The 24,363-nt window shown below is 39.6% G+C and overlaps 2 protein-coding genes across 4 annotated transcripts in view; one reads left to right on the forward strand and one right to left on the reverse strand.

The window, feature by feature from the left end:
- Positions 1–24,363, forward strand: part of LOC102944498 (centromere protein P) — a 316,300-nt gene that overhangs the window by 116,705 nt on the left and 175,232 nt on the right. The window lies entirely within an intron of this gene.
- ASPN (asporin) overlaps positions 14,443–24,363 on the reverse strand; it is a 36,493-nt gene continuing 26,572 nt past the window's right edge. For both annotated transcript variants that reach the window (XM_027817958.3, XM_043551949.1), the window contains one exon: positions 14,443–15,774. In XM_027817958.3, coding sequence (XP_027673759.1) covers positions 15,583–15,774 — 192 coding nt within the window. In that variant the 3' untranslated portion in view covers positions 14,443–15,582. The remainder of the gene's footprint in view (positions 15,775–24,363) is intronic.

A 24,363-nucleotide genomic window follows, 5' to 3' on the forward strand; every position in this document is an offset into this window, starting at 1 on the left:
GTCAGCCTGAAGTGCAGCACTCATTGCATGGCACTCCGGACAGGAAGGCTGAGTATGATAACAGGACATACGCAAATCTGTGATTGTCCCGTTCCCCACGCCCTTCCCTCTTCCTACACAGCACAGGTGTGTCATACCCTTTCTGTTTCCCAAGCAGTTGTGTTTCTTTTCAAAAAATGAATTTTCTTTTCACTAAATGAATTTTTTAGCTTTGAAAACATTCTTTATTATTGCATAAAGTAAAAGATACCTTAGCCCAGGAAAGCAACAGGCACTGCAAATCAGTTCATCACACTTAGCAAACATAGATTCCTACTAACATTGGAACCACTGCACTTCCCTCCCGTGCAGGGCACCAAACATCAGTGGTGGCTTTCAGCCTCAAATTGCTCCCTCAAGGCATCCCTAATCTTTGCAGCCCCGCACTGGGCCCCTCTAATAGCCCTGCTCTCTGGCTGTTCACATTCAGCCTCCAGGTGTTGAACCTCTGAGGTCCATGCCTGACTGAATCTTTCACCCTTCCCTTCACAAATGTTATGGAGGATACAGCTCACGATATAACCGTGGGGATGTTGTCATCAGCCAGGTCTAGCTTCCCATACAGACAGCACCAGCAGCCCTTTAAACAGCCAAAAGCACACTCCACAGTCTGCACTGACTCAGCCTGTTGTTGAACCGCTCCTTGCTGCTGTCAAGGCTCCCTGTGTAGGGTTTCATGAGTCACGGCATTAAAGGGTAGGCGGGGTCTCCAAGGATCACAATGGGCATTTCGACTTCCCATATGGTGATCTTCTGGTTTGGGAAGAAAGTCCCGGCTTGCAGCTTCCTGAACAGGCCTGTGTTCCAAAAGATGCGTGCATCATGCACCTTTCCCAGCTAGCCTATGTTAATGTCAATGAAACGCCCATGGTGATCCACAAGCGCCTGGAGAACCATAGGGAAATACCCCTTCTGAATTATGTACTCCGAGGCTAGGTGGGCTGGTGCCAGATTTGGAATATGTGTCCCATCTATTGCCCCTCCGCAGTTAGGGAAACCCATTTGTGCAAAGCCAGCCACAACGTCATGCCCGTTACCCAGAGTCAGAGTTCCTCTGAGCAGGATGCGATTAATGGCCTTGCAAACTTGCATCAACACGATTCCAACCGTCGCCTTTCCCACTCCAAACTGGTTAGTGACCGATCGGTAGCTGTCTGGAGTTGCGAGCTTCCAGATTGCAATATCCACCTGCTTCTTCATAGGCGGGGCAGCTCTCAATCTCTTGTCCTTGTGCTGCAGGGTGGGGCCGAGCTCAGTACACAGTCCCATGAAAATGGCTTTTCTCATCCGAAAGTTCTGCAGCCGCTGCTCATCATCCAAGACTTGCATAACTATGTGATCCCACCACTCAGTGCTTGTTTCCCGAGCCAAAAAGCGGCGTTCCACTGTGGTGAGCATGTCTCTGAATGCCACAAGCAATCTCATGTCGTGTGTGTTATGTGAGTCAACATCATCGTCGGACTCCTCACTGTCAGTTTGTAGCTTAAGGAGCAACTTGACTGCAATACATGACGTGCTGGCGAGACCCATCAGCATATTCCTCAGCAGTTTGGGATCCATTCCCGCAGACCGAAAGGGAAGACAGAGCGCTCAGTACAAAAAATGTTGAAAGATGGCGCCAAATGTGGATGGAAGCACAGGGATTGCTTGAATGCGAAGTGATGCATCACGGGGCATTGGGTCAGCACCCAGAATGCCCCCCCCCCCGTGCCCCTTTCCCACAAGCCACAGCTCCAGAATGGGAAGAGGTGCTCTGTGTTATAGCTGCCCGTAATGCACCGCTCCCAATGCTGCTGCAAGTGCCGCAAATGTGGCCACGCCAGTGCGCTTGCAACTGACAGTGTGAACATACTGCAGCGCTTTCCCTGCTGTGGTCTCCGAGGGCTGGTTTAACTCACAGTGCTCTACTTCTGAAAGTGTAGCCATGCCCTTAATGTCACAGCTAAAAACAAGATTGAACAGATAGTTTAGCATATGTAGTTAGCACATAATCTAAGGGATCATTCACCTTCACCTTGAATGGTTCCTTGAATATGCGCTAACTACTTATGCTAAACTATCTGTTCAGTCTTGCTTTTAGCTGTGTCTGAGTACCTTTCTCAGACCTGAGGAAGAGCTCTGTGTACCCCAAAGCTTGTCAGTAGAAGCTGATCCAATAAAAGATATAAGCTTACCCACCTCGTCTCACAAAAAGGGAGACATTATTCTGTCTTCTCATTGTGTTTTCTGAAGTATAGAGGAATAAAGCTTAAACAAAACTGGCAGTGATCCAGAAAGAGAAGAAGGGGAGAGGTAATGGGATAGTTGGATATTTCCTCTCCTTTGCTTACCTCCATAAATTGGAATGAGTCAAAACTGGGTCACTGATATTTCATAGGATGGCATAAGAAAGGAATGAGAGAGACTATATACCAAAGAGAAAAGGAGTACACCCATTGTTTCATGTTCTCTGTGTATATAAATCTCCCCACTGTATTTTCCACTGAATGCATCCGATGAAGTGAGCTGTAGCTCACGAAAGCTTATGCTCAAATAAATTTGTTAGTCTCTAAGGTGCCACAAGTACTCCTTTTCTTTTTGCGAATACAGACTAACATGGCTGCTACTCTGAAACCTATTTAGCAAAGAGGAATAGTAAGAGGGATGTCACTGAAAAGAAAATGTTTTAAGAGGTCTTGAGTTCAAAAAAGTAAGTCAGGGAGTTACAAATAACATGGGCTGGTCAGTCAAAGGTAGTGGCAGTGATCTCTTTGGGTGCATTTTACAAGATTTCAGGTTCCAGCCACTAATTTTTTCAAAGAGATTTTTCCACACCTATCCCTCTTGTGAAACTACATTAATGGGTGTCCCCTTTGAAGCAAAAGAAGCTTTATTTTCCCTAGGTGATCGACAGAATAATGTCAAGTCCATTTTGTCTGGCTATACTGGGAAAAGGACAGGAGACATTGGATATGGTTTAATTAGGCAGCAACTTTATTAGATGTCTGGGAATACGTGGTAGACACAAGTGTACAGTGCAAATATCTCCATGATTATTTCACTGTCTACCTGAGGGCTTCTGTCAGCACCCCCGCTTTTCCATTCTTGTCCCCAGCCGACCTGCTGCTGTGACTTTACCATCCCCATCCCCCTTGAATGAGGGTTTAGGAGGGTTATAAGGGAGTGATGAGTAGGCTTCTTGCTGTACCAGCCATAGGCGCCTCCAACACCCCCTGTTCCACTCCTTTAATAAACACCTCCTTTAAATCCTTCACCAAACCATGTATCTGATCACTGTATCCCCTCCCTGTGGAGTACCTGCACTGGACATCCACCACAAAGAGGCTCCAGCAATTAGTTTAGCTGCTTCTTCCCGCCCTGCCCCTGTATACCCAACTGGGTTCTCAGATATCTCCTAATGCTCCCTTTAATATCAGCCAAAAACGTGTCTGTGCCCAAGTCTGACAGGTGAATCCCATCCTCCCTGTATACTAATGGTGCCCCATATGCTGTATCAGGATGTGAAGTTACCCGCCTCCCCGTGACCTCTATGAATTTGATCACCTCCCTGCTCATGTACCTCCTAGCCTTGTTAACTGGGGGGCAGGCGGTGCTTCATTGCTCCCTGCCATACTCTGCATTGCAGCATGTCCAATCATAACATTTTTACTCTTGGAAAAAATTCCAGGATCTGCCTCAAGTCCCTCTTAGCAATAAGCACTGAGGCTACCCCTTTTCACTTTTCCAAATAATTTCCCCCAAAGTACATCTGGTTCCCACTGTCAGGCCCCCAGGGTGTACACAAATGGCATCAGCTGGTCCCATATCATGCCCCTCCTTCTGTGCCAGTTCAGGATTGCTTCTTCACTGAGCCTCAGCTGTGAACCCTCAGACAACCTGGATGCCGCCTATGTGACCAGTAAACAATGCTGTGCCCACATCTCCATGCCACTGTCTGTGGTCCGTCCTCCCACATCTGCAATGAAAATATAATTTAAAATTAGCAATGACTCCCCGTCTGGGGTCTCACATACATTCTGTATGCTTCCAAGTGCCAACACCCAATTGCCTGAAGAGTCCTAGCCCCCATACCCAGCTAGGCCGCTGCAGTTGCCACAAGACCAGGGGAAAAGGGCAAGACCAGTGGGAGAAACCCCCTTATCCACTCCTTTCTCCTCTGGACCCTGGGGGATGAATCAGCGTCACCACACTAATCTGCTCTGCTTCTGCAGAAGAGTCTGTGTGTCTCCAGCTCCCTTTAAAGCGGTTTACCCCTTCCCTCAGGAAGCCAGACAATGACCCCACCACACCCCACCCCCAACTTAAGGTGTGGTGCTGTCATAACCCTGGACCACCTGTTTGCCAGTTTAGGACAACAGGACTGATGATGTATTATAAAACTAAATTAAATTAGGCCCCAGTTCAACAAAGCAAATAAGCATATGCTCAAGTCCAACCCTGTTCAGCAGAGCACTTAAGCACATGCTTAACTTTAAGCATGTGTTTAAATCTCATTGATTTGAATAAGATTTAAGCATGTGCTTTAAAAGTTTTGCTGAACTGGGGTGTTACAGCTGTAAGGTTATTACTTCCTTGGATTTTTATAATGGTAGGTGAACACACTGTAAATAATATGCTATCAAAAGGAGAGTGAGAAGAGTAGTAGCTTTAGTTAGTCTGGTGAATATTTCTTTTCTACAGGATAAAAGCATTACATCTTCCCGTCTCTCCTGGCAGCATAATAGTTAATAATTTTAATATTACTTTTTGCACAGAACTGTTCATATTTTATAAACAAACTACAACAAGTCTGTCTGTTGGCAGCATATGTTGTTGAGCTAATCTTTTATGGGATGTTTTTCAAGACTTGTGTTAGCTAGCTTGTTAAAGAGAGTTGAAGCACTGGATAATATTTCTTTTTAAAAACATTTGCTACTTTGGGAATTTTTTGTAAAGAATTTATCAGCTTTTCTGCTTGTTTTTATACTTAAATTTCACATGCTATAATCAGCAAAGTGATTCATTGAGCATGTAAGGTGAATGTTATTAACTTTTTACCAGATTATTTGAGACACTGGGATGTGATACGTGGCACATGGAGTTCAAGCCAACTTTCCATTTACTGCAGAGCTTTTCCATATGTTTCCTGTTAGCAGCTTCATTCCCAAACCTCAAGTCTCCCCAGAAAGGAAAAAAACCAAGAGTTTTTAAGTCTTTCCGAAGAAAACAAATGTCGAAAAATGGTGTGTGCTGATTATGCCTTCATTCATTTCAAGTAATCATTACTTTTATTGTCATACATTTTTTAAAGTTATAACAAGGGAAGCACTACATAACTGTATGTAAAAATTGGCACACACCTATGTCTGTTTTCTTTTCCCAATTGTGATGTGCTTTATATTTGTATCTCTCTCTAAATGCTACATTGTATTTTAATTTAAAATAAAATGTCATTCTTCAGTCTGTAGGACAGTGAGCAAGGCTGAAAAAATCTAAAATAAAGACACTGTAACTATTTTAATGTGAAATTCCTACAACTCTTCAGTTAAAACTTTTGATCAGAATTCATGCTTCTGTTACAAAAGGGGGTTTCTTCCTACTTCTTTTTGAAAGGACAAACTATAAGGATAACATTTATGTAAATCATGGACAAGTTCAAAAATGTTCAGAAACTTTGGAAAGGAAGAAAGAAGATTAGGAAAAATAAGGACAAATGGTCATGGCTCAAAACTTGTCAGTGAATACAGGATGTCGAGACGCCCACTGTTCAGTTTTAGTTTTATGGCCCACCTTCCCTTAGACATTTAAAATAGCTTTTACTGATGCCAATCAGCCAATAGTACCCACAGCTTCTGTTAAGAAAATTAAGTAAGCTACTTGGATATTGCCTCCAATCAGGTGAAATGTAGAAGGGAGGGAGTCCAGCTCTCTTGCATAGTTTTTATAGTTTAAATTTAGAACAGTTGCAAAATTATTTAGTACAATATTAGGTATGCCTTTTAAGACTGAAGGGGAAGATCTATTTAATAATTTAGTAGACCAGAAGATATCACTGTTACCTTAGATTTTAATTAAATATGAAATATTCACAGACTATTGATCCACTCGAATCATCAAATCTGACCTAGGTCAGACTAGATGCAAGACTATTGCTAGATAATTGCTGGTATTGTTCACACTGAATAACATTTGTTAGTAGTATTTAAGTACTGAATATCAAATAAAGCTGGTTTGTTTAATTCAATGGCACATATCTGAAAAGTAATTTATCACTTTCTGTATGTGTGGATGGGAGAAGTTTCTTCTTAGGAGCTATGTGGCAGATCTGAACTTTTTTTTTAATCAAACATGTTTGTGGAAAATACTTTTTAACTGATTAGTTTAAGGGAGAATGAATATAGACAAAACAGTAGTAGTTTACAGCAGTGTTTTCCAAACATCCAAAAGCTGAACAACCTTTATGAAACCAATCTCACCGATCTTTAGGAACTGTTAGAAGTCTGAACATCTTAATTTTAGGTCTTCCAGTCCCCTGGGTAGCCCTTGGCGTCTGCCATGCTTTGGGAAATGTTGGTGTATATCTTAATAATATGTACTTCCTCCACTTTTTGAGGCAATGTCTATACTTATGGTTGCATGTAGAGTACATATACTATCTACTGCATGCCCCTCTAGCATGGTTTCACAGTAGCAGCTGTGTTAGTCTGTATTCGCAAAAAGAAAAGGAGTACTCGTGGCACCTTAGAGACTAACCATGTATACCCTCTAGCATGGGTATAAATAGGAGTGTAGACAATGAGGCACCGTGTAGGCAAGTAAAGACACACTGAAATCTTAGGGTGTGTACCCTACATGGCTCTTGACACTCCCAAGCCGTGCCTCCCATGTTTATGCTGCTATTTGTAGTAGTATAGTGTCCTGCTGCTGGAGCCTTTCTCTGCTGGAGGGAAAGGCTCTTCCAAGGGGGAGACAGTGGGGAAAAAGCTCTGGCAGCTCTCCATTGCTGTAGTCTTTCTCCTTCATAGGGAGCTGCGAGAGCCTTTTTCCGCTTCAGGGAAAGTGTCTGGTGTGGGGAGCTTATGGGAAATGTTCCAGCTACCACAATGTGGACACAGCCTGCTTGTCACTGCAGCATGTAGCTACACATACTCTACACACCACTGCCAGTGTAGTCAAGTCCTTACATGTTTTGATAAGCAGTTAAATCGTTCTGTTGATATCTGAAGTATCATTTTTGGCACTTGAGTTAGCTCCCATTTAAATAAATTAATGCTGTTGTTTCAGGCTCTCTGTAAACTCAGGCAGACATCTCTGTGTTGGTTACACTTCATACTTTGAAGGTTTTCTTCACAACTAGAATAACTAGACGGTTTTTTAAAATTGAAAGCTGAGACTGAAGAACAAATGAGAGAGTTGTCCTTGCCCCACTTCCCCCCAGCTAGTTTTCATCCCCTTTCTCTCATGCTTTAGGAGGCAGTGGCTTACAAAGTGCAAAAGTATTTTCAAATTATCAACAAAAACATCTCTGGTGGATAGGGCTCTGCCATGTACATTTGTGAATACTTTAAGTTGGTCTGACAATTGGGATGATGATTACTGAGTGAATATACTGATTAATCTCAATAGGAGTCTGTCTGAAATATAGGCAGGAAGGAGAAGAATGGCCCCAGATAACCACCTATCAGCAAACACTTAAGAGTGGTTAAGGGACCATGCCAAAACAGATAAGCTTTGAGTATTCTATCTCTGGTCTCCAGCCAGCCTACAGAACTAGTTTGACCAGGAATGGCTTGGACCCTAATACAGAAGGTCAAAAGATCTCTGGCAAGATAAAAAGGGGTGGCAAATGTTTGGGGGGAACAGACTGATACACGACCTCTCTGGGGGTCTGTGAAGAAGTTAGGCTTGCCCAGTTTACCATCAGGAGATGGTAAATCTTTAGTTAAGATGGACATGTTTTTTCATATAGGCAGTTATTTTAAAATCCATTTTTTGGTAAGACCTCTGTTCTTACTTCAAAATAAACAAAGCTTTTGTTTTAAGATGGATGTTTTGTCACTATATACCACTGGTCACAGAGTCCCAGAGGGAAGAAACCAGGTGTTCAAATCAGTTGAACCTGCAAAGTTAATAATGGTGGAAACACCACAGGTTGCTCTAGCCCATCTCCTTTTCTAAGAGTGGGAGAACTGTGAAATTCTGCCCCAGGATAGGTAAAAGACATGAGACTTAACACCTGAGAAAGTGTGCTGTCCTCACAAGGGGACAGAATTGCAGTTTTTCCTGTACAAACCCATCTGTGAGATAACATGTAGAACCAAGAATATTACTTTTACTTTTGTTGTAATCAGTGGCTAATTGGCTTCATTATCCCTATGTGGCATAGAGCATCGTGTTTCAAAAATTATGTAGTATTCAGCTAAATCGTGCTTTTTTAACTTAGTTCTTTAGTTATAGAGCACCTGTTGCCAAAAAAAAAAAAAGTGCTCAGGCACTGTATGTAAAATAATATAATTTAAAAACCTGTTATTTTTCCATAATGGATTGTTCCTTTAATACTGAAGTCAGGTACTTATGAAGAATAGAGGGGGTGGTATGGCTGAAGTTGGTCTTAATTTTGAAATGTCTTGATTTTATTTTTTTAATCATAAATTAGTTTTAGTCATAGGAGTTTGGGTTTTAAAACATATAGATTCACTTTGTGTATGTCCTCCCTTTCAAGATAGATTTGAAATAAATCCTTGTCACTGTATTTAACGCATGTGATTTATACAAATTGAGTGTACAGTCCTTCTCTGGTTGTGTAGGTTATAATCGAGACTTTACAGTATTTTGAAATAGCTTTTTAAAAATGTGTATTGTTTTATTAAAAATGTGTAGTTACTTGATTAATAATAATAATACCTAGCTCTTCTGTATCATTTTACATCAATAGAACACAAAGCTCTTTACAAAGGAGGCTGATCAGTATCTGTTTCCCCATTTTACTGATCGGGAAACTGAGACACAGAGGCCAAATGACTTCTCAAGGTCACCCAGCAGGCTAATGGCAGAACTGGGAATAGAATCTAGGTCTCCTAAATCCTGGTCCAGTACTCTAATGATTAGGCTAAACTGTCAAATGAACTTAAAGCCTTTAAGTGATGTATACTGTTTTGACTGCTACAGTACAGTTGATTGGTTTTTTTTTTTACTGCATTAACTTATATTTCTTACTCTCTACAGAAATACTGCTTTGCTTGATATACTGGGATAAGGCTGCCATCCTCTGGTGGAATTTTGATAACTGTTGTGCTGTAAGGAATTGTTAAATTCAAAGAAAAAGAGCAAAGAAAAAGATCCATAGTCCTTTTATAAGGCTGTTTTAGGAACACAGTTGTTTGTAGAAAATGTGTGCTACAAGATAAATTTTATGGAGTTTGGTGAATACGGGACTGAGGAGAACTGAAGGTCAGAAATATATTTGAATAAAAGTGTGGGTGGGGGAGAGATTCCTGTGTTTAAACAGATGTCCTGCTGGCAGGGTCCAACAGAAGAGCATCAATAAAGATAAGAAGGATTTGCATCATGCATGCTTTGGCTTTTTCACATGTGCTTACACCTGTGAACCGAACAAAGGCTGGGAGTGCAGTTTCCTCCCCATGTTTCTGTATCTTTCTGCTTTGCTTTAGATGGGACTAGTCAGGAATCGGTTAGTTTCAAACATTGCTGGTTTTGAGTAGTTCATGGTCTGCATAGTAAGCTGCTAATTAGAAGTGTGATACATAATTTATCTCCTTGGCCCTCCAGGAATTAATACTGGAGGTTTGCAGGAGTTTGGCACGACTGAGTTTTGGGTTTGAGATTCTTCTTATATGTGCAGAGATAAACAGATTATCATATGTAGGTTTGTAACAGAGTGGGATAAGTCTGGGTGTAATTGTGAACTCCATTTTTTTTTATTGTACCCTTCATGGTGTATTGTGACCGCGATTTGGTATCATGTGCTGAACATGCGCTTAAACTTATCCAAGGTTATTACGGTGTATTTCAATCACCTACCATGCCCAGGAGAGGGGTTTGACATCTCATTGAAGTAGGGCTGGGCATTTGACCTGTCCAAAAATAATTGATCAATTGACTGGTCACATATCGATCAAATATTTTAAAGTGTCAAAATGGTTGAATATTTTATAGCAGTAATTTATTAGAAGAGTAACAATAATAACAACAAAGAGTAAGACTTCATGGTCTTCAATAGGCTTTGCCTTATAGAGACTTATGCCTAATTACAAAAATCAGGTTACTTAACTGAGTTATGTTAACTCAGAAATACGTGAAACTTTCTACTAACAATAGGAAACAGAAATTCTGATACTAGTTCATTCAGACCTGTGTTCCATCTAGTCAAGGTACTTAAGAAAAAGTTGTAGACAAACTTGCATAAAACAGATGTGGGATAATCTGCCCTCTACATTATGTCTCCTCCTAATCCCAATAATTACTTTAGTATAAAATAGAAGATTGGTTTACTTCCTGAAGTTTGAGGTTTAATATTGCTTCCACAATTTTTTAACAAAAAGAAAAGGAATACTTGTGGCACCTTAGAGACTAAGACATTTATTTGAGCATAAGCTTTCGTGAGCTACAGGTCACTTCATATGATATTCCTGTAATCCATGTAAATGTCAATTTTCTAATTAAACTTCCTTGATAAACTTTGGGCCTCCCAGCATCTTCTAGTAATGAGTTCCACATATTAATTATGCCTTATGAGAAAAAAGTATTTCCTTTTATGGGTTTTGAATTTGCCACCTTTGAATTTCTTTGAATGTCCCCTTGTTCTTGTGTTGTGAAACAGGGAAAAAAGAAGCCACTTCAGTGTACCATTCATTATAATATATGGGGCTGGTAGCACCACCTATTATTAAGGCTGCCTAACACATCTCATTATAGGACCCTGGTTTCAGTTGCTTCTAACATTGCGAAATTTTAACCGCTTGGGCTGAAATATCCCATTCTGGGTGTCTGCCTCAAGCTGATTTATTTATTTATTCATTCATACGTTCATTTATTTATTTATTTTCAGCTAAAACATTCTGCTGTTTCAGATAATGACAATAGGGAAAAAAATCATAGTTTTGCCAGTGTTAGAGAGACCTTTTATTTCAAAAGCTATAGTACTCCCATATTTTGAGCAGGGACTTGAAATTTGATGGGTGGGCACCCTTTTAGTCAGGGATGTGCTCTCTGCCATCCCTGTGAAAATCTACTCTGATTTTCCCAAGTTGTGAGCCTTTGAAAAATCAGAGTTAGCGCATGCTCAGCAAAGACTTTTGTAGAGTTTAACAACTAAAATCTCTGAAGATTCTGTCTTCACTGGACATGCTCCAGCCCAGGGCTGAGCAGAGCTTGCCCTGTATTTGCAGCTCTGGATTGCTGTGGGACATTCAAGGGCTGGGTCTGGGAACTGGAACTGAAAGCAGGGAAACACTTTCTTCTGTGATATAAATACCTCTTCTGCTGGGCCCAGGCAGCATGGAGGACGTAGCTGCCTGATTCTTATCCAGAGAGGACAAGGGACAGGGGAAGTAGATTGGAACAAATAGCCTGGGACTGCAAGCTGGTGTGGGGGATGGAAAACAGGAGTTGGCTTGTGGGGGAGACGGGCTGTGATCTGAGGAGGATAATGAGGTCCTATAAACTGGGGGTGCAGGGAGACTGAGATTTGATGAGGAGCTGGGGGTTGGAAATGAGGGCTGCCTCAGCAAAGTGACAGGAACTTGGAACCAGTGGAGCAAGGGGGAATGGAGTTGGGAAGGAGCAAGGTGAAGAAGAAGAAAAAACAGTGGAGGTGAGAACTGGGATTTTCTGTGCAAGGAGACTGGGATGAGGATCCAGGGGTAAGTAAGAGAGAGAACTCTGACAGAGGCAAGTTGGAGGGGATTGGTCAGAAGAGGTCAGGCTGGGGGGGGAGCAGGGAATTAGGCAGAAAAGTCTGTGCCTACTAACCACACCTTCCCTCCATAACCTAGAATGGAACCCAAGATTCCTGAATTTCACACTTCCTCTGCTGAGAGATATTATATGTGTAACCCACATGGAAAGTGTCTCATTGCACTTTAGTGCTGATCCACATAGAAGATGACAACATAGTACTATCAGTTACTTAGGGAGCTCAAGTGGCAGCAGTCCACGAGGATGAACCATGTGGGTGTCAATATGATGCTACATGATGGAATTTGGTTTTTTTAGTTTGCTTTTTTAACAGCCTAGGAAATTGCACACAAAAGCTATGTTGAAATAACATTATTAAAGTTGCAAAGTCAAACTTTCAATGTTAGGAAATGCTAGAATTAAAGTTGTCTGTGCAACCCTTAATACAGTCCCTTTATGTGTATGCATTATGATACAAATGTTTAATTACTTAATCACATGCTATTTTTTAAATTTAAGTCTTTTGTTATATGCCTGATGCATTTGGTGAAATTCTGCTGCCTGGGTTTTGCAGGTCAGACTAAATTGATCATAATGGTCAAATGTCTTTGTCAGAGTTCCCTCCCCACTCTGAACTCTAGGGTACAGATGTGGGGACCCACATGAAAGACCCCCGTAAGCTTATTTCTACCAGCTTAGGTTAAAAACTTCCCCAAGGCACAAATCCTTCCTTGTCCTTGGATGGGTACTGCTGCCACCACCAAGTGAGTTAGACAAAGATTCAGGAAAAGGACCACTTGGAGTTCCTGTTTCCCTAAAATATCCCCCCAAGCCCCTTTACCTCCTTTCCTGGGGAGGCTTGAGAATAATCTACCAACCAAATAGGTAAACCAGATTCTTAAAAAACAGAACTTTATTATAAAGAAAAAAAAGTAAAAGAAGCACCTCTGTAAAATCAGGATGGAAGGTAACTTTACAGGGTAATCAGATTCAAAACCTAGAGGATTCCCCTCTAGGCAAAACTTCAAAGTTACAAAAAAACAGGGATAAACCTCCCTCTTAGCACAGGGAAAATTCACAAGCTAAAAACAAACGATAATCTAATGTGCCTTGCCTTATTTACTTACTCTTTTTGCAATATTGAGACTCATTTTAGGATGATTTTATGAGAAGAAGTTTTTTGACCTGATGCTTCTCTGCTTCCCCAGAGAACACACAAAAACAAAGACCACAGAACAAAGCCCCCCACCTCCTGGATTTGAAAGTATCTTCTTTCCCCATTGGTCCTTTTGGTCAGGTGCCAGCCAGGTTATTTGAGCTTCTTAACCCCTTACAGGTAAGGAGGAATTCTACGCTACCCTTAGCTGTATGGTGATGACAGTCTTAAGCACCATCACCTTGTGGTAGTTGGAAAGAGAATAATATACATAAGAGATCAGTCCCACCTAAACTCTTAGCTACTTGTTATCTTTCACACTTGAATCTTAAATAGTTATCATTCCTGTAAGTCCTTTATATGAGTAGCCTTAGTTGTGTTCATGTAGGAAGCGTTGATGAAATCACTAAACCTCTGGTGGCCCCTAATAGGAGAGAGCTAAGGGGAAGGAAGGAGAAGGCCTGATTTCTCCTCCTGCTTCTGCCACTCCGCCCCCGGCTCCAGTTCCTTATTTCTGCCCTTATCCCTACCAACACTGGCTCCTTCAAAGCATCTCTTAAAGGCGATGAGTTGGCTATTCCCCTACTCCTCATAGCACTTGACTGGTTTGTCACTCTTGGAAAACAGCATTTGTACTTGCAGCAGAATGCGCAACAGCTGGGAGTGGTGTGGAAAGGCTAAGTGCTGAAACAGCACCTACAAATCCTTTGTTAGCACTACACCTAACAGCACCCACCAATTTCACCACTCTCAACAGCAGCTGCCACTTCTACTATCCCAAGCCCAACAGGACCTACTGCCAGAAATTCCTACCCATTACTTTTTGCTGAAAACTAGCCAGAGTTTCTTGTTTTGACTCATATTCCACAAACTTTTCTGATCTAAGAAATTGTGCTGAGTGGAGAATGTTTAGAAGACTTTATCTAAAGACTTTTAGAGAACAAAGTGAATAATCTTTTAGAATATCATCTCAGAGAAAAAAGTAAGAGGAAGAGGGCAGTTGAATTTCCTTGCAGTATTGTTTGCATACAGTACCTCTCTTCATCACTTTCCACTAGAACTTCAAATAAAGAAAACACATAACTTGGTGATTTAGTAAGAGAAAATGTAGTATTAAATTATCTTCAGTGTGTGCAGAACTGGAACAAAGACTAATACAAGGAAAGCCTAAAAAGTACTATAAGAGTTTACTTTGAGATACCTTCAGAAATTATACCTATCAATGTTTATAATTGTGTACTGGGAGTATGTTGCAAAAATAGTACTTAAAAAAATAATAAACTAAGTCGTAAGTGTTGTTGTATATGTTATCAATATTCCATTAAGACAGGAATAAAATAACTTGGGTTCAATCCAACATTTTTATTAAAAGACTTACATTTCAGGGTAATCTTTAAGTTCATTTCATTTATGATGATATGAGTAACAAATATACACTAAATAGATAGATAAAATATCCATTTTATACAGTACTGTCGGTATTGCATATTCTGCATGTTATCCAACATAAGCAGTTATGTCAATTACATTTACATTATACACTGCGTATATTCAGCAATGTTGGAGTACTTTTACATCATTAATTACTATTAATGTCAAAAAATGTAAAAGAATCATATTTAAAATAAAGAACATGATTACAGTTTATATATATAAAATGTTAATATTTTTGTGCTTCCCTACAGAGATTTTAGTAACAGCTCCTAATAAGCTTGAAGCATATGGTAAATTTTGAATGCTGTCTTTTAGTATTCAGAGAGCATACAGTTATGTTGGTAGCAAAACACTGATAGACATTTTATGGTTAAGAGTTGCAAGAATAAACACTAAAAAGTTAGGAGTTTTAAGGTCTTAATTCTCAGGTATCAAACCCAAATTGATTTCACTAAAAAAACTAAATATAATCTGGTTTAGTGACATTAGAAGAACTAGACCAACATCAGATTTGAAATACCATACCTTTTAAATTGCTCTTAGCCAATTAATTTTACCAGTGAAAAATCTGACACACTATATCTGATATATATATGTTTGCAATTTTTTATGCATTCTATATACACTTTTTAAAATAAAATATTTTCAGTACTGAAAAAGTCATTATAGAAATTTTTTTTTTTTTTTTGCTTTTCATTGCTTCTGTATTGGGCAAAAAAACAAACTAAGTAGATTTAAGTAAACAATTTAAAATCTGTAATAGGAAACATCAAAGTACAGTTTCCAGTTCTGTTTCCAAGAGTCCTCCTTTTCTTGAAAATCAAGATTATTGCATAATTTACTCAAAAACGTAAGTTTAACATTATAAAATAAAACAAAGGACTGCTATGGTATATTGTGTTTCTAATTTACAATCTCTAAATTAGTGTAGATATTTTGTAAACTGGTTTAAGGGTGTAAAATTGCCCCTTTACAGCAGGTTTCAAGTATTGTAAAACCAGCAACATAACATGTCTATTTAAAGATAGTTTTGGAATGTGCAAACTTCTGTGTCACTTTCAGTAATTCCCAAGCTGCACGCTATTTCTGCCTAAAATACAACGGAACGTTGCAGGTTGAACTTCCCAGTATTTCACAGGGTTGTTGAATAAGCTAATGCCACTGTATAATGTCTTCTTCGTGCTTCCTCCTGTTGGACAGAAATCATTTACTCCCACTTTTGCAATATTATTAGCGTGAAGGAAGACAACCTGTAGGAATAAGAAAAAGAAAAATATGTGATAACATCTAGTAGGTAAAGTGGGGGAAAAACATGCTGATGCAGTCACTGACAAAAAAAATTATGATTTGGATTTTCTGTAGAGCAGTTGGATGTACACCCTTATAACAGGGATGGCCAACCTGAGTCTGACAAGGAGCCAGAATTTACCATTGTACATTGCCAAAGAGCCACACTAATACGTCAGCAGCCCCCCGTCAGCACCTCCCGCTCCCTCCCCGCACCTCCCAATCAGCTGTTTCATGGCTTGCAGGAGGCTCTGCGGGGGAGGGAGCAGGAGCAGTGAGGACATGGCAGGCTCAAGGGAGGGCGCGGGAAGGGGTGGAGTGGGAGCAGGGCCTGTGGCAGAGCCAGGGGTTGAGCAGCGAGCACCCCCCGACACACTGGAAAGTTGGTGCCTTTAGCTCCAGCTCCGGAGTCTGTGCCTATACAAGGAGCCGCATATTAACTTCTGAAGAGCTGCGTGTGGCTCTGGAGCCACAGATTGGCCACCCCTGCCCTATAATATCAAGAGTTGAAAGTCAGATGGTAATAGGTCACTAGAAGGGGATTTTTCCATTGTTTTGCAAAATTGTCAGATTTAATTTATTATCCTGTTATCACAGTGCTTTGACTATATGCGTAACATACCAATATACCCTTTCCTTTAACATGTGCATTCACTCGTGTGTGTATTGTATTAACTGTAAACAGTGTAGAGACTTAGGCCAGGTCTACACTAGCAAAAGTATAGCTATATCAGCAAACCCTCTTAATATAAACACAGCTTATACTGGCAAATAAGTGTGTTTGATGGAATAGCTTATGCCAGCTCAGCAAAAGAAATAAGTAATTCCAGTAAAACCACTTCTATGCTGGTATAACTGGATCTACAATCGGGCTTTTGCCAATATAGTAATGTCACAAAAAACACCACCTCTCCCATAGTTTCTAGTGTAGACCTGGTCTTAGGCCTAAATCTGTTTCTCACAATACTAGCTTGAGTAGCTAGCCTGGTCCTGAAGAATTTCACAGGAGTAAGTTGAAGGTAGCCTTGCCCCCGCAGGACTGAAGTTATTTAAAACACACTACTTGAACCGAAAGGCCTTAAGCGAACTCTGTGATACTAGCATTCCCTAAACGCATCTCCCCAAGCTCTGCGCTCTGTGCCAAGGTGTACATCAGCTGAATAGTTGATCCACATGTACCTCTCCATCTAAACCTCCTAAGCAGTGGAAGTACTTTGGAAATTGTACTTGTATTGGGAAACTCCATATTCATGGAGGTGAGAGCATTTGTTTTGACATTTCTGAAACAAAATGTTTGGTTTTTTTCAGTTTGAAATATCTTTCTGTTTCAAATTTCCTTTGTTTTTTTAATAAAAAACATAAAAATGTTCAAAATGAAAATATTTCATTTTGAAATGTCAGTATAAAAGTTTTGTTTGACCCAAAATTATTTTTTTGACTTTTCAATTCACCAGAAATTACAAAAAGTTTTGGTTTTGGTTCAACTTGAAACTATTTTTTTCTTGGCTTTTCAGAATTGCCAGCAAACCAAAAAAATTATTTGCATAGATCTGTATGGGCGTGTCTACATGGTGAGTTATTCTGCAATAAGAAAAGGAGGACTTGTAGCGCCTTAGAGACTAACAAATTTATTTGAGCATAAGCTTTCGTGAGCTACAGCTCACTTCATCGGATCCTTTTCTTTTTGTGGATACAGACTAACACGACAGCTACTCTGTATTCTGGAATAGTTATTCCTGATTAACTATTTCCTATTAATTGCCTGTGTGGATACTCTTGTTCCAGAATAAAAGTGGCTTATTTCAAATTAGCATAAAAGAGGGCTAAGTTAATTCAAAATACGGAACTCTTATTTCAGGATAAGAATATCCACACAGGGAGTTAATCAGGAATAGCTATTCCACTTTAAATTCACACCCTACCTTAATCTAAATGAACTTCTCATTTTAATACCATGAAAGCTCAAACATTTCAGATTGTCTTCATTACTTGAGCAACATATAGTGCATGAGCGAGGTTCATGAAATTTTCTACAGTGCTTTGCTGCATTAAGGAACAACAAATCCAACTCAGCAATATAACTATTGTGTCATCTAACGTGCCACTTAGATGGCAGCATTTATAGGATGGCAAAATGGTTAATATAGAGTGAAGATGTGCAGCTTCTCTTAATGTAACATATTTGGGCATATGCATGTGTTACATTTTCCTTAAAAAGTAAGCTTTTATTCACAGTAGATAAAAATAAATTTATCTTACTAGAGCTAATATTGTATTAATTTCAGCAACATCTGCCCTTTTATTAACTAACACTTAAAAATGCATAGCTTGTATATACATTAGAGAGCATAATCTTAAGCAACATGTTCTAAAATGGTATTCATAATTGTATTATAACGATGATTTAATAAAACAGGAAATATATGTCAGTATTCATGGACAAAAAATCAGGATAGATAAAAATTGAGTTAATTTAAAGAACAGATTTTTTGTTTGAATTTAAATTAATTTTTCTTTAAAATTAAATTTTATTTTATGACAGCCTACATACATGCTGGCTACCAAAGTTTTACAGAAAGTCAAATGACTGAATTGGGGAAAGTCACTGACTAAGCACCTGGAACCAGAGTTTAAGTGTCGAACAAGAGTTTAAGTGTTGAGTCAGCTTTTGAGTGCTGTTTAGCCTCTTTTGCATATGGAAAGAGAATATTTTCTTCATTCCAGTTTATTTGACTAGTTCATTTCAACAACTAGTTCATTCAAAGTTAAGAAACCGATTCGGAACTGAAAATGCAGGATAGCTTATTTTCCTCTTCCAATCTAAGAATAAAAACTAGATGTGAGTGGATGAGATCTATTGGTTGCAAATCAACATATTTTAATTAACAATTAGGTTAAACCTTTCCTCAGAAAAAGAAAAAATGATTAAAATTGGTGATTTAAGTTCCTTTGATTTAAATCAATCTGCCCTGCAAAAAACTTTAACACACAGTTAACCTTGTTCCTTTCCAGAACATTTAGTACAGTGACACTCAAAATTTTGAAAACCAGGAAATGAAGAGTTAATCTGGCTAACTGATAGGTCTCAAAAAATGTATTTGTAAACTGGGAATCATCATGAATGCATGTGTTTTCTAGCTGGGTCCCAAAGGGATTGGTTCTTGGCCTTACTCTATTTAACATTTTAATTAATGACCTGGAAGAAAACAAAATCGTCAGTGATATAGTTGGCAAATTACACAAGAACTGGGAGAGTGGTAAATAATGAAGAGGACAAGTGAATGATACAGAATAATCTGGATCACCTGGTAAGCTAGGTGCAAGCAAACAGTATGTGTTTTAATATGGCTAAATGTAAATGTATACATCTAGGAACAAAGAATGAAGGCCATGCTTAGACAATGGTGGACTCTATCCTGGGAAACAATGACTCCGGAAAAGATTTGGGGTTCATGGTAGGTAATCAGCTGAATATAAGCTCTCGGTGCATCTCTCTGGCCAACAAGATAATGCTGCTATTGGAGATATGAGCAGGGGAATCTTGAGTAGGTGTAGAGAGATTATTTCACTTCTGTATTTGGCACTAATGCTACCACTGCTGGATTACTGTGTCCAGTTGTGGTGTCCTCAATTCAAGGATCCAGAGTAGCAGCCGTATTAGTCTGTATTCGCAAAAAGAAATCCGATGAAGTGAGCTGTAGCTCACGAAAGCTTATGCTCAAATAAATTTGTTAGTCTCTAAGGTGCCACAAGTACTCCTTTTCTTTTTGTCAATTCAAGGATGTTGATAAATTGAGGAGGGTTCAGAGAAGAGCCCAGGAGCATGATTAAAGGATTAGAAAACATGCTTTAAAGTGATAAACTCAAGGAGCTCAATATACTTAGTAGGGTTGTCAAGCGATTAAAAAAATTAGTCATGATTAATCACTCAATTTTAAAAATTAGTTTTGTGATTAATCGCACTGTTAAACAATAACAGAATACCATTTATTTAAATATTTGTGGATGTTTTCTACATTTTCAAATATATTGATTTCAATTACAACACAGAATACAAAGTGTACAGTGCTCACTTTATATTTATTTTTGATTACAAGTATTTGCACTGTAAAAAAACAAAATAAATAATATTTTTCAATTCACCAAATACAAGTACTGTAAGGCAATCTCTTTATCATGAAAGTTGAACTCACAAATATAGAATTATGTACAAAGAAAACTGCATTCATTAATAGAACAATATAAAATTTTAGAGCCTGCAAGTCCACTCAGTCCTACTTATTGTTCAGCCCATCGCTCAGACAAACAAGGTTGGTTACATTTGCAGGAGATAATGCTGCCTGCTTCTTGTTTACAATGTCACCTTAAAGTGAGAACAGATGTTCTCATGGCACTGTTGTAGCCGGTGTCTCAAGATATTTACATGCCAAATGCACTAAAAATTCGTATGTCCCTTCATGCTTCAACCACCATTCGAGGGGACATGCGTCCATGCTTGATAATGATCCAAAGCAGAGTAGAATGACAGATGTTCATTTTCATCATCATGAGTCAGATGCCACCAGCAGACAGTTGATTTTCTTTTCTCATGGTTCAGGTTCTGTAGTTTCCACAATGGAGTGTTGCTCTTTTAAGACTTCTGAAAGCATGCTCCACACCTCGTCCCTCTCAGATTTTGGAAGGCACTTCAGATTCTTAAAACTTGTGTCAAGTGCTGTAGCTATCTTTAGAAATCTCACATTGATACCTTCTTTGCATTTTGTGAAATTTGTAGTGAAAGTGTTCTTAAAATGAACAATATGCTGGGTCATCATCGGAGACTGCTATAACATGAAATAGATGGCAGAGCAGGGGACATACAATTCTCCCCCAAGGACTTCAGTCACAATTTAATTAATACTTTTTTTTTAACGAGCTTCATCAGCATGGAAGCATGTCCTCTGGAATGGTGGCCAAAGCATGAAGGGGCATACAAATGTTTAGCATATCTGGCAAGTAAATACCTTGCAATGCCAGCTACAAAAGTGCCATGCAAATGCCTGTTCTCACTTTCTGGTGACATTGTAAATAAGAAGAGGGCAGCATTATCTCCTGTAAATGTAAACAAACTTGTTTGTCTTAGCGATTGGCTGAAAAAGAACTGAGGACTGTGGAATTATAGGCTCTGAAGTTTTACATTATTTTGTTTTTGAGTACAGTTACGTAAAAAAAACCCTACATTTGTAAATTGTACTTTCACAACAAAGAGACTGCACTACAGTTCTTGTATGAGGTGAATTGAAAAAATACTATTTCTTTTGTTTATCATTTTTACAGTGCAAATATTTGTAATAAAATAATATACAGTTTTATTTCAATTACAACACAGAATACAATATATATGAAAATCTAGAAAACATCCAAAATATTTAATAAATTTCAAGTGGTATTCTATTGTTTAACAGTGCGATTAAAACTGTGATTAATCGTGATAAATTTTTTTGATTTAATCGCATGAGTTAACTGCGATTAATCAACAGTCCTAATACTTAGCTTAACAAAAAGAAGAGAAGGTGTTAAGGGGGTCTACAAACCCCATCCTGAGCATAGTCGGGGGGGTGGGAGGGGGAGCAGTAAAGTCTGTCCTGTTTACAAGCAAGCAGGTTGATCACAACTCCACACAGCTGCCAGAGTGGCATATCATGGAGGCAGGCACTGACAGCTGCAACCAGTGGAGGAAACAAGGCCTGCTATAAATGGGAGAGTACAGGGAAGGAAAAGGAGACAGAAAGGCCTGGACAGCAAAGTAGCAACAGCCCTGCACCAGACTTTCCTCCAAGAAATCTGCCAGGAGACTGAAAAGCCAAAAAGTGAAGGACTAACAGGCTTTATGGGAGGTGAGGGTCCAGGAACTGACTTGACTGAGAGTAAACTAAGGAGGGTCAGTCAGGAGAAGCTGACACCCCTCGAGAGATCACCCCAAGAGGTGATGACAGAAGGTTAAGGGGTGACTTGATTACAGTCTATACGAACCTACATGGGGAACAGATATTTAATAATGGGATTGTCAATCTAGCTGAGAAAAGTGTAACATGATTCAATGGCAGGAAGCCGAAGCTAAACAAATTAAGACTGGAAATAAGGTGTAATTTTTTAACAATGAGACTAATTAACTATTTGAACAACTTACCAAGGGTCGTAGTGGATCACTGACAATTTTAAAATCAAAGTTGGCTATTATTCTAAAAGATATGCTCTAGGACTTATATTGGGGAAGTTCAATGGCCTGTGTTATACAGGAGATCAGACTAGATGATCACAATAGTCGTTTCTGACCCTGGAATCTAAGTCTATGGAAAGGTATTTCAACGTTAAATTTCTTACAACCAGGAAATACAGAGTTGAGATGCACAGAAACAAAACCTTAACTCTGCCCCTATAGGATTGGCAATAGCCATTAGAAATTATCTGCATGCAATCCAGCTGTGAGGTGTTGCTGTTTGAATACTGAAGGATTTAGTTGGAGCAGCTTGGTCGAACTGCCATTATGGTGTATGAGGAGATCTGAGAGGGCCATGGTTCTGAGCGCCCCCCATTTGTGAAATGAAAGAAAAGAGTTGGATATATATCTTGAGGGATCCAGTATTCCTTATTCCAAAATAGAGTTATATAGGTTGTGTTAATAGTGGTACACAGGAGTCTTCATGCTCTGGGTGTTGTCAGCAGTGATGTATGATACGAGAGTGGTCTGTGGGTTTAATGATGGGTAAGTGAAAGTATAGTGTTAGATGGAATCCTGTGGATGAGAGCAAAAGGATTGTACAAAGAGTTCAGGGGGTTGCAGAATGTATCATGCTTGGGTATTTTTCTGGGGAGTAGGTTTAGCAAGTGTGTGAGAAACAAAGGTAGGTAGCCTTTAAGTACAACTCACTTAAATACAAGTTTTGCCTTAGTAAAGAGAAGGCATTAATCTCTGTGCTACTTTTGTCATGTGCTCTACTCTCTGAATGATGTACAGTATCTGAAAAGGCAGAATGTTATTACATGTGTTATGGGCATATTGGATCATTGCTCAAAGAGGGCACGGTTAAAGTTGTGTTGGCATGTACTTGACCTCTGTATTTCCTGGTTTTCAGAAGTTTAAGTCTGAAATACCTTAACTCTTCATTTCCTGGTTTTCAGAGGGTTGGGTGTCAATAAACTCAACTTTCTGGAAGGGCATGAGATATCACAAGGGAATCTTAACTGTGCATTAAGTTTCTTGTCAGTGAATTTCCTAGTTTTTTCAACAGAAAGAGAAATGTTTATTTTAGTAGTTAGTGGTCATTTAGGTAGTTGTAGCATCATATACATTTGCAGCTGATGTGGAATTGTGGCTAGGAAATAATAATATTAATAATACCACCTAACTCTTAAATAATACACTATACATAATTATCCTCATTTTACAGATGGGGAAATGGAGACCGAGAGAGGTTATTGACTTGCCCAGATCACCTAACAGGTCTGTGGCAGACCCAGGAATAATCTTAATCAAGTGGTCTCTCCACTAGGCAGCATGGTTGCTATGTGATTCCTAAGCATTCCTCCTCCCTTCTGTATACTTGGTAATAACAGAATGGGGATATTGGTCATGGTTTGAAAGATTTGGAGTGTGTAGTTGCTGAGATGGTTTGTGAGAAAAATCACAGCCAAAACCTTGATATTTTTATTACATGGTAGTTATTGTAACTTTAAGCATGTGAGAAAAGACTGGTGTTTTTCTTTCTCCACTCCACTCCATCACCATTCCCTGCAACATGGTCCCTCCACCCAATTTACCCAGATCACCTTCCCCTTCCCATCCTAATAAGTCACGGGCACTTTAGAAGACATGAACACATAAAAAGTTGCTCTGCTGCTGCATATGTTACATTCACAAACCAAGGATGATTTTAAAACTGAGGTTTGTTAAAGTTACTATCCTAAAAAACAGACAAACTCAGCTTTCACAAGTCCCACAGTAGCTCAGTCTCACCGGAGCACTCCAACAACCTTCCTGCAATCAATTTCTGATCCCAATTTGTTCCTTTTTTTCCTTAGAGCGGAGCTCCAAATCTTTAAAGGGTCAGGGCACAACCTTAAAGGTATAGTGGGCCAATAATTATAACTCTCACAGTAAATATAATACTGACATTCTCTTATGAGTTCTGCATGTACACATATCACAGGCAGCAGCTTACTGGAGGGTTGCATGCTAACTTGGTTATATAGCCTGAGCTGTGCACTTTGCCAGGCCCTAAGCCCCCACTACAAGGTCCTCAGCCAGACTCCCTGTCCCTGCTTTGGCCAGGATTATCCAGCCATGCCCATGGTCCACCCAGTTTGGCTCCACCTTCAAGCTAGGGCACCCAGATTCCAGCTCTGTGGGGGACAAGAAGAGGGGATCATACACTCCCTGAGGGTTAGCCCCCCCAATCCTAGTACACGCACAGAATAGAAGGAAGGAGATTCAGATCTGCCCCAGAAGGGTACGCCTAGGTGTAGCTCAGGTACAACGGCCACAACATGTTCTCCTGAGCCACCATACTTCT

This window comes from Chelonia mydas, chromosome 7, assembly GCF_015237465.2.
Source record: "Chelonia mydas isolate rCheMyd1 chromosome 7, rCheMyd1.pri.v2, whole genome shotgun sequence".
Taxonomy (NCBI): domain Eukaryota; kingdom Metazoa; phylum Chordata; order Testudines; family Cheloniidae; genus Chelonia; species Chelonia mydas.